Here is a 13,411-nt window from a genome sequence, read left to right as displayed (position 1 = left end):
ACTCCCTTGTTCTTTCCCCATAGCCTTGCAATTTTCTTCTTGTAAAGTTCCAGGTGAGCCACCACACGGAAGCGATGACTGTAAGCGAATGACACTTGGGCACTTGGTATTTATGTCCCATGGGGCCCTTGGCTTAAGGGTGTAATTTTGTCCCCTCATCTGGGGAGACATTCAGATAAGGCAACAGGGAATCTGATGTTCCTGACCTTGTGACCTCCAGTCAGGTTATAACACATCCCTTCAAGTATTTACCATATAAACGCAAGTAATGGTCGATCTTGTGTAAAAGTCACCCTCCCCCTCGACCTTTGGCTAAAAGTAAATACATTTTCCATATATCTCATATATAAGAGAACCCCTGACTTTTAGCCCGGAAGTCCAAATGCTTACAACCTGCCTACCATTGACGTCAAACTTTCCCTAGTGCAAACTCACACAATGACTAGCACACCACTGAGGTTCAGCAACTCGTAACTGTGCAACATCAAAATGCACTCTCAAGGTTACCACCTCGCTGGTGTGCGCTGTGGTCCTTTGCGATGCTTTTGGGGCAGGGTTGGCAGAAAAGTCTCTGACCTTGCAACTCTGCAAAAGCGAGACAATGGGAGAGTGTGGGTTACAACACATCAAAATTAATACTCATGTAAAAATCGATTCCCTAATTTTAGACTAAAAATGTAGTCTTAGAAACTCGGCTTTTACACAAGTCTACTGTAATGTGGGAATGGAATATAGCCCTATTGATGTAGAGGTGGCTAGGAGACAAAACGTCATGAGAATGGTTCTTTTCCAGATTGGTAGATGTGGGCAGTGATGAGTCCATAAGACCATAAGACATAGAAGCAAAATTAGGCCACTCGGCCCATCGAGTCTCCTCTGCCATTCAATCATGGCTGATACTTTTCTCATCCCCCATTCTCCTGCCTTCTCCCCATAACCCCTGATCCCCTTATTAATCAAGAACTGATCTATCTGTCTTAAAGACACTCAGTGATTTGGCCTCCACAGCCTTCTGCGGCCAAGAGTTCCACAGATTCACCTCCCTCTGGCTGAAGAAATTCCTCCTCATCTCTGTTTTAGAGGATCGTCCCTTCAGTCTGAGATTGTGTCCTCTGGTTCTAGTTTTTCCTACAAGTGGAAACATCTCTCCACGTCGACTCTATCCAGGCCTCGCAGTACCCAAGTTTCAATAAGATCCCCCCTCATCCTTCTAAACTCCAACGAGTACAGAGTCGTCAACCGTTACTCATACGACAAACTGTTCATTCCAGGGATCATTCTTGTGAACCTCCTCTGGACCCTTTCCAAGGCCAGCCCTCTTTCCTTAGATACGGAGCCAAAAACTGCTCACAATACTCCAAATGGGGTCTGACCAGAGCCTTATACAGCCTCAGAAGTACATCCCCCTTGTATTCTTGTCCTCTTGACATGAGTGCTAACATTGCATTTGCCTTCCTAACTGCCGGCTGAATCTGCACGTAACCCTAAGAGAATCGTGAACAAGGACTCCCAAGTCCCTTTGTGCTTCAGGATTTCCTCAGCATTTCACCATTAAGAAAATAGTCTACGCCTAAATTCCTCCTTCCAAAGTGCATAACCTCACACTTTTCCACATTGTGTTTCATCTGCCACTTTATTGCCCACTCTCCTAAACTGTCCAAGACTTTCTGCAGCCCCCTTGCTTCCTCAATACTACCTGTCCCTCTACAGATCTTTGTATCATCTGCAAACTTAGCAACAGTGCCTTCAGTTCCTTCTTCCAGATCATTAATGTATAATGCATATCTGTGCTGACTTTGATTTGAACAGACGCAGGAGGAACATGACACTGGAACCTGGTGACTATATCAGATTACAGGGCACGGCAGGCTGAGGAAGAACGAGCAAGATTGCAGGTGACAGAAGTGAGTGAATTAGACAGATAGGTGGCAAACAGAGTTAAATGCAAATAAATGGGATGCAGTTCCTATTGACAGAAAAATAACAAACTGAAATACAACCTCAAAGCAGAGTGGGGATAAATGGGTGTTTCTCTGGTTGGCAACCTGTAACTAGTGGGGTCCCTCAAGGATCAGTGTTGGGCCCGCAGTTGTTCACAATTTACATAGACGATTTGGAGTTGGGGACCAAGTGCAATGTGTCAAAGTTTGCAGACGACACTATGAGCGGTAAAGCAAAAAGTGCAGAGGATACCGGAAGTCTGCAGAAGGATTTGGATAGGTTAGGTGAATGGGCTAGGGTCTGGCAGATGGAATTCAATGTTGCCAAGTGTGAGGCTATCCATTTTGGGAGGAATAACAGCAGAATGGATTATTATTTAAACGGTAAGATGTTAAAACATGCTGCTGTGCAGAGGGACCTGGGTGTGCTGGTGCACGAGTCGCAAAAAGCTGGTGTGCAGGTGCAACAGGTGATTAAGAAGGCTAATCGAGTTTTGTCTTTCATTGCTAGAGGGATGGAGTTCAAGACTAGTGAGGTTATGCTGCAATTGTATAGGGTGTTGGTGAGGCCGCATCTGGAGTATTGTGTTCAGTTTTGGTCTCCTTACCTGAGAAAGGACATATTGGCACTGGAGGGAGTGCAGAGGAGATTCACTAGGTTGATCCCAGAGTTGAGGGGATTAGATTATGACGAGAGGTTGAGTAGACTGGGACTGTACTCATTGGAGTTTAGAAGGATGCGGGGGGGATCTTATTGAGACATATAAAATTATGAAGGGAATAGATAGGATAGATGCAGGCAGGTTGTTTCCAATGGTCGGGGAAAGCAGAACTAGGGGGCATAGCCTCAAAATAAGGGGGGGGCAGATTTAGGACGGAGTGTAGAAGGAACTTCTTCACCCAAAGGGTTGTGAATCTCTGGAATTCCTTGCCCAGTGAAGCAGTTGAGGCTCCTTCTTTAAACGTTTTTAAGAAAAAGATAGATACCTCTCTAAAGAATAAAGGGATTCGGGGATATGGTGTACGGGCCGGAGAGTGGAGCTGAGTCCACAAAGATCAGCCATGATCTCATTAAATGGCGGACCAGGCTCGAGGGGCCAGATGGCCTACTCCTGTTCCTAGTTCTTATGTTAATTGTGGGTAGAAACATAAACTTGAGGGAAAACTATCGAATTAGTTTCCATTTGGCATGCGTGCAAGGTCTTTGAGTCAGAAGCACACTTAAAAACATTTGGGCTGCATTTCACAGCACGATCAAGGGAGTGTCAAATTGTCTCAGGTGCAGTCTTTTTAGATAACCTTAAATCAAGGTCCCATCCTCCCTGTTGCTCCTCTGACAGTGCAGCACTCCCTCAGTACTGACCCTCCGTCAGTGCAGCACCCTCAGTACTGACCCTCTGACAGTGCAGCACTCCCTCAGTACTGACCCTCCGTCAGTGCAGCACCCTCAGTACTGACCCTCTGACAGTGCGGCACTCCCTCAGTACTGACCCTCTGACAGTGCAGCACTCCCTCAGTACTGACCCTCTGACAATGCGGCACTCCCTCAATACTGACCTTCTGACAGTGCGGCACTCCCTCAGTACTGACCCTCTGACAGTGCGGCACTCCCTCAGTACTGACCCTCCGTCAGTGCAGCACTCCCTCAGTACTGACCCTCCTTCAGTGCAGCACCCTCAGTACTGACCCTCTGAAAGTGCGGCACTCCCTCAATACTGACCCTCTGACAGTGCGGCACTCCCTCAGTACTGACCCTCTGACAGTGCGGCACTCCCTCAGTACTGACCCTCTGACAGTGCAGCACCCTCAGTACTGACCCTCTGACAGTGCGGCACTCCCTCAGTACTGACCCTCTGACAGTGCAGCACCCTCAGTACTGACCCTCTGACAGTGCGGCATTCCCTCAGTACTGACCCTCTGACAGTGCGGTGCTCCCTCAGTACTGACCCTCTGACAGTGCGGCACTCCCTCAGTACTGACCCTCTGACTTCCGGTTGCGGCCATGCCTGAATAGGTCGCACGTTCGACAGCTCCCGCCGGGAACGGACTTTAGGGCTCTCTAGAGGAGCCCCAACGGCACTTGTTCGACGGCTTCCAGTGTGGGAAGGTGACAGCAAGGTCCCCCCGACAGCATGTGGATTGGAGCAGGAGTGGAGCGGTGAAAAAAGGGATCTTGGAGCAGCGAAAAGTGAGAGGGAGAGAAAGCAAGATGGCGGCGGGTGGAGACCAAGCAGCATGGGCACAGTGGTCGCAGGAGCAGCAGGAGTTTCTTAAACGCTGCTTTGAGGAGCTGGAGACAGAATTGCTGGCGCCAGTGAAGGCGGCGATTGAGAAGCTAGTGGAGACCCAGATGGCCCAGGGGGCGGCGATCCGGGAGGTGCGGCAGAAAGCCTCGCAGAACGAGGATGAGATCTTGGGTCTGGCGGTGAAGGTGGAGGCACACGAGGCGCTGCAGAAGAGGTGGGCGGAAAGATTTGAGGACCTGGAGAATAGGTCAAGGAGGAAGAATCTTCGGATTCTGGGTCTCCCTGAAGGAGTTGAGGGGCCCGATACCGGGGCATATGTGAGCACGATGCTCAATTCGCTGATGGGCACGGGCGCCTTCCCCAGCCCCCTGGAGCTAGATGGGGCTCATCGGGTCCTGGCAAGGAGACCCAAGGCCAACGAGCCGCCAAGGGCTGTAGTGGTGAGGTTTCACCGCTTTATGGATAGAGAGTGTGTCTTGAGATGGGCCAAGAAAGAGCGGAGCAGCAGGTGGGAGAACACGCAGATCCGAATCTACCAGGACTGGAGTGCAGAGGTGGCCAAGAAGAGAGCTGGCTTTAATCGGGCCAAGGCAGTGCTCCATCGGAAGGGGGTGAAGTTCGGTATGCTACAGCGAGCGCGATTGTGGGTCACATTCCAAGATCGGCACCACTATTTCGAAACGCCTGAGGAGGCTTGGAGCTTTATACAGACTGAAAAGTTGGACTCAAATTGTGGGTCTGTGGTTGTGGGGGGAATGTCTGCTGTATATATGGTTTTAACAACGTGTAGGGAATGTTTCCTTGGTTGGGTGCTGGATGGGGATGGGTGAAGGGATTTGATGGGGAGACTGTGGGAGAGTGTGGGCGCCGGTGTTGGAGGGAGGGGAGGCCTGGGGGATGGGGGAATTGAGATAAGGCCGCAAAAGGAGCTGCGCCAGAGGGGGCGGGGCCGGCTCAGGAAAGCGCGGGCTTTTTCCCGCGCGAGGGAAGGACGGCAGTGGGGGTCAGAGGAGCGCACACTGACTGCTAGGGAGGAGGGGGAGGGGGGATTCCCACATGGGGGGGGGGGTCGATGGGAAGACGGGAGAGGCCGGGGTCAGCAGGAGTCAGCTGACTTACGGGAGTGTTATGGGGGGAGCAAAAGAGCTGGATATGGATCTAGCGCGGGGAGGGGGGGGTATAGGGTTGCTGCTGCATTGGCCAATGGGGAACTGGAAATAGGAGAGGTGGTCGGGGCGTGGGTCCGCCGTCTGGGGGACTGGAGGATGCGGGAGGCACGGGCACGTGACTGGCCTAGAAAAGGAGATGGCTAGTCGGCGACGGGGGTGAGAAGCCCCCAATCCGGCTGATAACTTGGAATGTGAGGGGCCTGAATGGGCCGGTTAAGAGGGCCCGAGTGTTCGCGCACTTAAAGGGACTGAAGGCAGACGTGGTCATGCTTCAGGAGACACATTTGAAGGTGGCAGACCAGGTCAGGTTGAGAAAGGGATGGGTAGGACAGGTATTCCATTCGGGGCTGGATGCGAAGAACAGAGGAGTTGCAATACTGGTGGGGAAGCGGGTGTCGTTTGAGGCCAAGAATATTGTAGTGGATAATGGAGGTCGATACGTGATGGTGAGCGGTAGGTTGCAGGGCGTGTGGGTGGTACTGGTAAACGTATACGCCCCAAACTAGGATGATGAAATGAAATGAAAATCGCTTATTGTCACAAGTAGGCTTCAATGAAGTTACTGTGAAAAGATGCCGGATTTATGAAGCGCATGCTGGGTCGGATTCCGGACCTGGAGGCAGGAAGCTTGATAATGGGGGGGGATTTCAACACGGTGCTGGATCCAGCATTAAATCGCTCCAGATCCAAGACGGGGAAGAGGCTGTGGCCAAGGTGCTTAGGGGGTTTATGGACCAGATGGGGGGAGTGGATCCATGGAGGTTTGCTAGGCCCCTCGCCAGGGAATTCTCATTCTTTTCCCATGTACATAGAGCCTACTCCCGGATAGATTTTTTTGTTTTGAGTAGGGCGCTAATCCCGAAAGTGAAAGGAACGGAGTATTCGGCCATAGCCATCTCAGACCACGCCCCGCACTGGGTGGAGCTGGAGTTAGGAGAGGAGAGGGACCAGAGCCCGCTGTGGCGTCTGGATGTGGGATTACTGGTGGATGAGGTGGTGTGCGGGAGTGCATTGAGGGATACTTGGAGGCCAATGACAACGGAGAGGTGGAGGTGGGGGTAGTCTGGGAGGCGTTGAAGGCGGTGGTCAGGGGAGAGTTAATCTCCATTAGGGCCCACAGGGAGAAGAGAGAGGGCAGGGAGAGGGAGAGGTTGGTGGGGAAGATCTTAAGGGTGGACAGGAGATATGCAGAGGCCCCCGAAGAGGGACTCCTTAGGGAGCGGCGAAGCCTCCAGACGGAGTTTGACCTGTTGACCACAGGGAAAGCAGAGGCACAGTGGAGGAAAGCACAGGGGGCGACGTACGAGTATGGGGAGAAGGCGAGCCGGATGCTGGCGCACCAGCTCCGTAAGAGGGTGGCAGCGAGGGAGATAGGTGGAGTTAAGGATAGCAGGGGGAATAGGGTGCGTAGTGCGGTGAGAGTAAATGAGGTATTTAAGGACTTCTATGAGGAGCTGTACAGATCTGAGCCCCCAGCGGGGGTAGAGGGGATGGGACGATTTTTGGATCAACTGAGGTTCCCGAGGGTGGAGGAGCAGGAGGTGGCTGGTTTAGGGGCACCAATTGGGTTGGGGCAGCTGGTTAAAGGAATGGGGAACATGCAGGCGGGGAAGGCCCCGGGGCCAGATGGGTTCCCGGTCGAGTTTTATAGGAAATATGTGGACCTGCTAGGCCTGTTGTTAGTGAGGCCTTTCAATGAGGCAAGGGAGAGGGGGACCCTGCCCCCGACAATTTCCGGGGCGCTGATCTCGCTGATTCTGAAGCGGGAGAAGGACCCACTGCAATGTGGGTCGTATAGACCGATCTCGCTCCTCAATGTGGATGCTAAGTTGCTGGCAAAAGTGCTGGCTACGAGAATTGAGGACTGTGTCCCTGGGGTGATTCATGAGGACCAGACGGGATTTGTAAAGGGCAGGCAGCTAAACACTAATGTGCGGAGGCTCCTCAACGTGATTATGATGCCATCGGTGGAGGGAGAGGCGGAGGTAGTGGCAGCTATGGACGCGGAGAAGGCCTTCGACCGGGTGGAGTGGGAGTATCTTTGGGAAGTGTTGCGGAGGTTTGGGTTCGGGGAGGGGTTTATCAGTTGGGTCAGGCTCCTATATAGAGCCCCGGTGGCGAGTGTGGCTACGAATCGGCGGAGGTCGGAGCACTTTCGGCTGTACCGAGGGACGAGGCAGGGGTGCTCGCCTGTCCCCCTTGTTGTTTGCATTGGCAATTGAGCCTTTGGCCATGGCACTAAGGGAGTCCAGGAAATGGAGGGGGTTGGTCCGAGGGGGAGAGGAACATCGGGTGTTGCTGTATGCGGACGACCTGTTGCTGTATGTGGCAGATCCAGTGGAGGGGATGGTGGAGGTCATGCGGATCCTAAGGGAGTTTGGGGACTTCTCGGGCTATAAGCTCAACGTAGGGAAAAGTGAGCTCTTTGTGGTGCATCCAGGGGACCAGGGAAGGGGGATAGACGACCTACCATTGAAGAGGGCGGAAAGGAACTTTCGGTATTTGGGGATCCAGGTGGCTGGGAGCTGGGGGGCCCTGCACAAGCTCAATTTGACATGGTTGGTGGAGCAGATGGAGGAGGATTTCAAAAGATGGGATGTGCTGCCACTCTCGCTAGTGGGCAGGGTACAGTCGATTAAAATGATGGTCCTCCCAAGGTTTCTCTTTGTGTTCCAGTGCCTTCACATTGTGATTACCAAGGCCTTTTTTAAATGGGTAGGTAGGAGCATCATGGGTTTCGTGTGGGCAAATAAGACCCCGAGGGTAAAGAGGGTGTTTCTGGAGCGTAGCAGGGACAGAGGAGGGCTGGCGCTGCCGAATCTGTGCGGCTACTATTGGGCAGCCAACGTGGCGATGATCCGTAAGTGGATAATAGAGGGAGAGGAGGCGGCGTGGAAGAGGTTGGAGATGGCGTCCTGCAGGGGCACGAGCCTGAGGGCGTTGGTGATGGCACCGCTGCCGCTCTCGCCGACAAGGTACACGGGTCCGGTGGTGGCGGCAACGTTGACGATCTGGGGGCAGTGGAGACGGCCTGGGGCGAGGTGGGAGCCTCGGTTTGGTCCCCGATTCGGGAGAACCATCGGTTTGTCCCGGGAAGGATGGATGGGGGGGTTTTCGGAGCTGGTATCGGGCAGGGATCAGAAGAATGGGGGACATGTTTATAGATGGGACGTTTGCGAGCCTAGGAGCGCTGGAGGAGATGTTTGGGTTACCCCCAGGAAATGCGTTCAGGTATATGCAATTGAGGGCGTTTGGGAGGCGGCAGGTGAGGGAATTCCCGTTGCTCCCGGCACAGAGGATTCAGGACAGGGTGATTTTGGGTGTATGGGTCGGAGAAGGCAAGGTTTCGGCGATCAATCAAGAGATGAAAGAAGAGGAGGAGGTTTCGGTAGAGGAGCTAAAGGGCAAGTGGGAGGAGGAGCTTGGGGAGGAGATTGATGAGGGTCTGTGGGCTGATGCCCCGAGTAGGGTTAACTCCTCTTCCTCTTGCGCCAGGCTCAGCCTAATACAATTTAAGGTTACTCACAGAGCGCATATGACAGGGGCGAGGTTGAGTAGGTTCTTTGGGATGGAGTTCAGGTGTGGGAGGTGCTCGGGAAGCCCGGCGAATCACGTCCACATGTTCCGGTCGTGCCCGGCGCTGGATGGGTTCTGGAGGGGTTTCACGAGGACTATGTCCAAGGTGGTGAAAGTCCAGGTCAAGCCGAGTTAGGGGTTGGCATTATTTGGGGTAACGGACGAACCGGGAGTGCAGGAGGCGAAAGAGGCCGGTATTCTGGCCTTTGCGTCCCTGGTAGCCCGGCGGAGGATCTTGCTATTATGGAAAGACGCAAAGCCCCCCAGTGTGGAAGCATGGATAAATGACATGGCAGGGTTCATTAAGCTGGAGAGGATAAAGATTGCCTTGAGAGAGTCTGTGCACGGGTTCTTCAGGCGGTGGCAACCGTTCCTAGACTATCTCGCAGAGCGCTAGGAGGAGGTCAGCAGCAGCAGCAACCCAGGGGGTCTTTTTCGGGGGGGTATTTGGGCGGCGGGGGGGATGGGTCCCCCAAGGGTACTTTTGAATGTCATATGGGGGGGGGGTTTATATGCGGGAGAAACCCAATGTATAAGTAGTTTATTATTTTTGATTGTGGTGTTTGTGTTTTTTCTTCTTTTTGTTATGAGGGGGGGCTGTTTGTTAAAAGATTTTGGTGGAAAAATTTGAATAAACATATTTTTTTAAAAAGCACTGACCCTCTGACAGTGCGGCACTCCCTCAGTACTGACCCTCTGACAGTGCAGCACTCCCTCAGTACTGACCCTCTGACAGTGCAGCACTCCCTCAGTACTGACCCACTGACAGTGCGGCACTCCCTCAGTACTGACCCTCTGACAGCGCGGCACTCCCTCAGTACTGAACCACTGACAGTGTGGCACTCTCTCAATGCTGACCCTCTGACAGTGCGGCACTCCCTCAGTACTGACCCTCTGACAGTGCGGCACTCCCTCAGTACTGAACCACTGACAGTGTGGCACTCCCTCAGTACTGACCCTCTGACAGTGCGGCACTCTCTCAATGCTGACCCTCTGACAGCGCGGCACTCCCTCAGTACTGACCCTCTGACAGCACAGCACTCCCTCAGTACTGACCCTCTGACAGTGCGGCACTCCCTCAGTACTGACCCTCTGACAGTGCGGCACTCCCTCAGTACTGACCCTCTGACAGTGCGGCGCTCCCTCAGTACTGACCCTCTGACAGTGCAGCACTCCCTCAGTACTGACCCACTGACAGTGCGGCATTCCCTCAGCACTGACCCTCTGACAGTGCAGCACTCCCTCAGTACTGACCCTCTGACAGTGCGGCACTCCCTCAGTACTGACCCTCTGACAGTGCAGCACTCCCTCAGTACTGACCCTCTGACAGTGCAGCACTCCCTCAGTACTGACCCTCTGACAGTGCAGCACTCCCTCAGTACTGACCCTCTGACAGTGCGGCATTCCCTCAGCACTGACCCTCTGACAGTGCAGCACTCCCTCAGTACTGACCCTCTGACAGTGCGGCACTCCCTCAGTACTGACCCTCTGACAGTGCGGCACTCCCTCAGTACTGACCCTCTGACAGTGCAGCACTCCCTCAGTACTGACCCTCTGACAGTACGGCGCTCCCTCAGTACTGACCCTCTGACAGTGCAGCACTCCCTTAGTACTGACCCTCTGACAGTGCGGCACTCCCTCAGTACTGACCCTCTGACAGTGCGGCACTCCCTCAGTACTGACCCTCTGACAGTGCGGCACTCCCTCAGTACTGACCCTCTGACAGTGCGGCACTCCCTCAGTACTGACACTCTGACAGTGCGGCGCTCCCTCAGTACTGACCCTCTGACAGTGCGGCGCTCCCTCAGTACTGACCCTCTGACAGTGCAGCACTCCTTCAGTACTGACCCTCTGACAGTGCGGCACTCCCTCAGTACTGACCCTCTGACAGTGCGGCACTCCTTCAGTACTGACCCTCTGACAGTGCGGCACTCCCTCAGTACTGACCCTCTGACAGTGCGGCACTCCCTCAGCACTGACCCTCTGACAGTGCAGCACTCCCTCAGTACTGACCTGGAGACGGAAGCGAGCTGATTGCGGAGGCGGGGGGTTAGCTGTGTGGAGGCGGGGACAGGGGAAGCTGAGCCCGCGGATGAGGGAAGCCTCTCACCTGCGCCAGGCTGCCGATGGCCGCCGCCAGCTCGGGCAGTTTAACGGACGCCACGCTCCCGCTGGCCGCCAGCAGCACGCGCCGCATGGCCGCTCGGCTCCAACCATTCACCCCGCACTTGCTCACAGACATGGAGAGAGCCGGGAGGGGGAGGAGGGGGGACGCGGTATCCCTGACCCGACACCCTCCCAACCGCCTCCACTCCATTCTTAGCTCAATCCCTCTGTATCTTGAACTTATGGCCAATCAGTTCAAATTCTCATTCCAGTGAGGGCGACTGAGCCTCATTCCTTTGAATCAATAAAACTGCGACCCCCCCCTCCCCTTACGCACTTGGGAGGGACCTCCCATTGCCCCCCGGGATATGTAGTTCCCACGCCCGCCGGCAGGGACTACAACACCCGGGACGCACCGCGCGGCGCAGGCGCCGGTTTAGAGTCACGTGTGAGGGTTGTCGGCTTCCCTTCCTTCCCCCAGCACCGGGGTTCACAAAAGAAATGAAGCAGTTCTAACTGCTACAGCAAAACAGGGCGGGGTGCCGTGCGCGGGTTTATTCCTTTGGGTGTGGCGTAGGGGCGGGCGGGGGAAGAGTCAACTTCTCTCCTGTCAGGATGGTGCCGGAAGCCTCTGCCACCCCTGCGGCTCCTGGTGGGTCAGGGACGGCCATAGAAAGTCCGGCAATGGCGCTCCGTCTGTCCCAGCGTGCATTGCGCCTTGTGAAAGCCCTCTATTAAAATGACTGGGCAGCTGTCTCACTGGAGAGGCTTGGCTGGGCCTGTGGAAGCCAAGGTGCTGCTGCCCACACAACAACACAAGGGAGCAACTCAAATCACACAGGCTCTGTGCAAAGGGGGGGATGAAATGAAAATGTACAGAAAGAGTAATTGAGAACAGAAAATGCTGGATAAACTCAGCTGATCGAGCAACAGCTGTGGAGAGACAAACCGCTAATGTTTCGAGTCCGCAAGCCCCTTCTGCAGAAGTGACAAGGGACAGTATACATGATGAATTGTATACTGGTGTGGCAGACTGGAGAGTCAGTGAATGGTTGGAGCGAAGGAGAGATTGGCAAAGATGTCGCAGACATGAGACAAAGGGGCTGTTAATCTAATCTTATCATCTTTATTAATGTCACAGGTAGGCTTACATTAACACTGCAATGAAAATCGCCGAGTCACCACATTCCGGCGCCTGTTCGGGTACACTGAGGGAGATTCCAGAATATCCAATTCACCTAAAATAGGCGCTTCTGTGCACGTGAAAGAGACTCCAGGATGGTATGTTGCCTCCCTGGTGCTAGTGTCCAGGATGTCTCCGAACGGGTAGAGGGCATCCTGAAGGGGGAGGGCAAACAGGCAGAGGTCGTTGTACATATTGGTACTAACGACGTAGGCAGGAAGGGGCATGAGGTCCTGCAGCAGGAGTTCAGGGAGCTAGGCAGAAAGTTAAAAGACAGGACCTCTAGGGTTGTAATCTCGGGATTACTCCCTGTGCCACGTGCCAGTGAGGCTAGAAATAGGAAGATAGAGCAGCTAAACACGTGGCTAAACAGCTGGTGTAGGAGGGAGTGTTTCCGTTATCTGGACCACTGGGAGCTCTTCCGGGGCAGGTGTGACCTATATAAGAAGGACGGGTTGCATCTAAACTGGAGAGGCATAAATATCCTGGCCGCGAGATTTGCTAGTGTCACACGGGAGGGTTTAAACTAGTATGGCAGGGGGGTGGGCACAGGAGCAATAGGTCAGAAGGTGAGAGCATTGAGGGAGAACTAGGGAATAGGGACAGTGTGGCTCTGAGGCAGAGCAGACAGGGTGAAGTTGCTGAACACAGCGGGTCTGTTGGCCTGAAGTGCATATGTTTTAATGCAAGAAGTATTACGGGTAAGGCAGATGAACTTAGAGCTTGGATTAGTACTTGGAACTATGATGTTGTTGCCATTACAGAAACCTGGTTGAGGGAAGGGCAGGATTGGCAGCTAAACGTTCCAGGATTTAGATGTTTCAGGCAGGATAGAGGGGGATGTAAAAGGGGTGGCGGAGTTGCGCTACTGGTTAGCGAGAATATCACAGCTGTACTACGGGAGGACACCTCAGAGGGCAGTGAGGCTATATGGGTGGAGATCAGGAATAAGAAGGGTGCAGTCACAATGTTGAAGGTTTACTACAGGCCTCCCAACAGCCAGCGGGAGATAGAGGAGCAGATAGGTAGACAGATTTTGGAAAAGAGTAAAAACAACAGGGTTGTGGTGATGGGAGACTTCAACTTCCCCAATATTGACTGGGACTCACTTAATGCTAGGGGCTTGGACGGGGCAGAGTTGTAAGGAGCATCCAGGAGGGCTTCTTAAAACAATATGTAGACAGTCCAACT

General features: G+C 53.7%; 1 protein-coding gene across 4 annotated transcripts in view; it reads right to left on the bottom strand.

Annotated features, from left to right (window-relative positions):
- Positions 1 to 11,188, bottom strand: part of ppcdc (phosphopantothenoylcysteine decarboxylase) — a 198,325-nt gene extending 187,137 nt beyond the window's left edge. For 2 of the 4 annotated variants that reach the window (XM_072492918.1, XM_072492917.1), the window contains exon 1: positions 11,042 to 11,188. In XM_072492918.1, the coding sequence (XP_072349019.1) occupies positions 11,042 to 11,173 (132 nt within the window). In that variant the 5' untranslated portion in view covers positions 11,174 to 11,188. Of the gene's footprint in view, positions 1 to 10,944 lie in introns of all 4 variants that reach the window. The other 2 variants (XM_072492921.1, XM_072492919.1) reach the window with 2 other exon arrangements.
- Between the last annotated feature and the right edge of the window lie 2,223 nt (positions 11,189 to 13,411).

Source organism: Scyliorhinus torazame, chromosome 30 (assembly GCF_047496885.1).
Source record: "Scyliorhinus torazame isolate Kashiwa2021f chromosome 30, sScyTor2.1, whole genome shotgun sequence".
Taxonomy (NCBI): domain Eukaryota; kingdom Metazoa; phylum Chordata; class Chondrichthyes; order Carcharhiniformes; family Scyliorhinidae; genus Scyliorhinus; species Scyliorhinus torazame.
Note: the sequence above shows the minus strand (reverse complement) of the source record. Positions and strands in the feature narration are given on the sequence as shown.